At 49.3% G+C, this 3544-nt stretch overlaps 1 protein-coding gene across 1 annotated transcript; it reads left to right on the top strand.

Annotated features, from left to right (window-relative positions):
* Positions 1-1500: 1500 nt before the first annotated feature.
* On the top strand, positions 1501-3313 carry LOC146177818 (uncharacterized). The gene has a single exon (XM_084581681.1). It carries the CDS (start codon positions 1796-1798, stop codon positions 3152-3154), a length of 1359 nt encoding a protein of 452 aa, XP_084437807.1. The 5' UTR covers positions 1501-1795; the 3' UTR covers positions 3155-3313.
* The last annotated feature ends 231 nt before the right edge of the window (positions 3314-3544 follow it).

The following is a 3544-nucleotide window of genomic DNA, read 5'->3' as shown; positions in this document are numbered from 1 at the left end:
CTGCTGCACTTGGCCTACGACCCCGTACAGGTGAGGGGCTCGGCTCGCTACATGCGCACGCAGGCTACGAGGCAAAATTACAGTTTTAGTTTCTTGCTTCAGTGGGCCAACAAAAAATTGGTCATTCGTTTCCGTACATCATTCCTCCCTCACTTGTTCGGACCCTCAGAGGCAATGCGTTTGGACAAGTTGCTGATTAATGCTTGAGAATACATCGTCGAAGATCGTTTGATGTCGCTTCGTTTGGCTAAGGTTTTCCGTTTCGTCACAAGCACATGGCGTCACGCGGATAATTAAAATATTTAAAAATATTTAGAAATAGTTCAGTGCAACAAAGCGGCAGTCAAGCCCGAGGTCAACTCGTGCAATATAGAGGCCGTCGTAATAAATATTGTCACCTGTTGCAAAGAAGAGCCTAGTCTCTTCTTTGCGCAAACTCCCTACAGGGAAAGGTACCTTTCCGCGTTCTCTTCCGCAAAGCAATCAAATGGGCAGGAAAAAGCTTTCTCGTAACAGTAGCAAGCGTCAACGCGGCCCACTAAGAATGCGGCTACGGTATACAAGACTCTAAGGGTAGGCAACTGTGTAAGGACATGCACGAACTGTGCCTCACCCTCCTGACGTACTACCCTAGCAGTCCGTTCGGGATGCGAAGCAGCGTCTGTGCAGATATCTTGCGCTAGGCAAAAATGCTGCAGACGCGGTCTGGAAAGACACAACTTAAAATTGCGGCAATGAGCACTTTATTCTGGCGCTCACTCTCTGCAGGGGCGTCAAAGCGCGTCGCGTAAGGCGACTAAAACCACTGAATGGGACAGGTTTTTGAAAATGAAGGGAACAGCGACACAGTAGACGAAATCCAAAACAGACAAATTGGCGAAGACGCTAAAGAGTCGCATCGAGAAAGCAACCCCAACTATACAAGAGCACGATCCAGCGGCGATAGTCGACAGCAAACTACTTCATATGTTGGAAGCTGAACGCCGAATGGAGGTCGCAAAGATGGAACAGGAACTCTACACGAAAGGTAGCAAGGCATAACTAAGAGATTGAAGACTACACAATAAAATGTTGCGAACAAAACTGGTGCACTAGATGCGAACAAAGGGAGAACATGGCTTCGCCAATACGGGGAACCAACTTAAACATCTGATAGATTATGATAATTCGAAGTCCCATTCGGGCATAGCACACGAAAAAATACACACGCTTCAGGGCACGGACGAGGAATTCGTGGTCCAACAAATTATTATGTACGTATAGCTATAGGCAACCCCCCCCCCACCCCCCCCCCCCCCCCCGCTACCCGACTTGGGACCCTCAAATGATGTCCTCGCCGCGGCAATCACGGAGACAGAGGTTCGCGCTTCAATATTAGGCCTAAAAACAAAATCGGCTCCCGCATCGGATGGAATCAAGAAGTAGATTCTCCGAATGGGCAGGACGGCAGGACGGCAGCAGCCTTTACAAGATGCCTAATCGTTGCATGTTATTCGTGCAGATCCTCGCGGCTGTTGCTGTTTCGCTTTTTTGCGACTTCGACTCAAGAGCGCCTGCGCAACCATCAAGCTTGCGGCACGTGGATGGGACCATCAGCTTCGCTACGGACTGCCATGTCACCCTTGTTGGTGATATACCTGGCGTGCTCCCCTGGGCACCTGTCGGCTTCCCACGTGCATGTCTACACCGTCCAATCACCATCGGCCCTTGCTCTACGTCAGCTCTTCCTCGGACTATAAATCGGACCGCACCGGCGTACCGCTTCAGTGGGCAGGACGGCAGCAGCCTTTACAAGATGCCTAATCGTTGCATGTTCTTCGTGCAGATCCTCGCGGCTGTTGCTGTTTCGCTTTTTTGCGACTTCGACTCAAGAGCGCCTGCGCAACCATCAAGCTTGCGGCACGTGGATGGGACCATCAGCTTCGCTACGGACTGCCATGTCACCCTTGTTGGTGCTATACCTGGCGTGCTCCCCTGGGCACCTGACGGCTTCCCACGTGCATGTCTACACCGTCCAATCCCCATCGGCCCTTGGTCTACGTCAGCTCTTCCTCGAACTATAAATCGGACCGCACCGGCGTACCGCTTCAGTGGGCAGAACGGCAGCAGCCTTTACAAGATGCCTAATCGCTGCATGTTCTTCGTGCAGGTATGTTACCTAAAGAACGCTCACTGCGTTCGATCTGATGATCGTTGTTTGCTGCTGTTTTCCTGCCCACACAGTTTTGTTACCTTCTGTTCAAATGCTGTATTTTGCTTTTCTCGCCTTCTACAAAGCGGGGACGTTGAACAAAACCCAGGCCCCCCTAAACGATCAGTCTCAGCTAACTCGTCTAAACATCTTAGTGGGAAGCGGGCAACGCGTTCCAATACTGACTTGTCCTCCACTCCGGGGGTCGCAGACGTCCTTTCTCAGCTCTCGCAACTGATTTCTGGTCAAGAACGAATCGCTAGTGACATTACAGATATTAAGAAAACTTTTTCCGCTCGTCTTGATGTCCTCGAAGCTCGTGTTTCATCACTGGAATCATCTGCAACTCCTTCAGCCTCTGAGTCATGGAGCGCTAACCTCCGTTCGGACATTACCTCATTAAAAAAAACAATATCCAACTTGGTTGTAAAGAATGAAGACTTAGAAAACCGGTCAAGGCGGAACAATCTTGTGCACGGTCTACATGAGAGTCCTGATGAAGATGGCGCCAGTTTATTGTCCAAAATCCGCAAAATATTTACTGAAAATCTTCGCATAGAATGTCCGCGCATTGAGCGTTGTCATCGCATCGGCAGACCCAGTGATGGACGTACACGACCTGTCATTCTAAGGATCCTCGACTTCAGTGAGAAGATTGTTGTCATGAAAAACGTATCGAAACTCAAAGGGGAAGATTTTTACATCACTGAGGATTTCTCTGCGAGCGTCCGTGCCCTTCGTAAGAAAATATGGAATGCATCTTCCTCGCTTCGTGACGGTGGTTCAAAAGTGAAGCTTCGGTACAATCACGCTTTCATTGATGGTGTCAGGTACACATGGGATGAAGCTTCGAGTAGCTTGAAACGGGACCCCCATCACGATGCGACCGAATCTTCTGAGCTTCATTCGTTACCCTGTCATGAAGCTACCGAATCTAGTGAGCTTCCTCCGTTATCCCGTTGACGTTCACCTAGCTCGCCACCAAGTCTCGTTGTCTTAAATCTTAATGCTAGAAGCATCTCTAACAAACTCCCTGATCTTCTCGCTCTTGTGTCCTCCCATGACCCTCACATTATTGGCATCACTGAAACCTGGCTTCACCCTGACATATATGACTCTGAATTTACCCCACCTGGTTACCTTGCTATCCGTGCTGACAGGCATGAGGGCAAAGGAGGTGGTGTTGCTTTACTTTTGCGTTCTTATCTTAGATTTTCTATGCTTCCTGCTCCATACAACACCGAGTCAATTTGGTGCAAGCTTTATTTAGAAAAACAGACTGTTATTATTGGCGTTTTTTACCGACCCCCCGGAACCTCTGCTGATGTTTTGCACTCTGTTGGTCAGTTCATA

The sequence above is a fragment of the Amblyomma maculatum genome, chromosome 10, assembly GCF_055883805.1.
Source record: "Amblyomma maculatum isolate TAMU_Amacu chromosome 10, ASM5588380v1, whole genome shotgun sequence".
NCBI classification, from domain to species: Eukaryota; Metazoa; Arthropoda; class Arachnida; order Ixodida; family Ixodidae; genus Amblyomma; species Amblyomma maculatum.
This window is presented reverse-complemented; position numbering and strand designations above follow the sequence as displayed.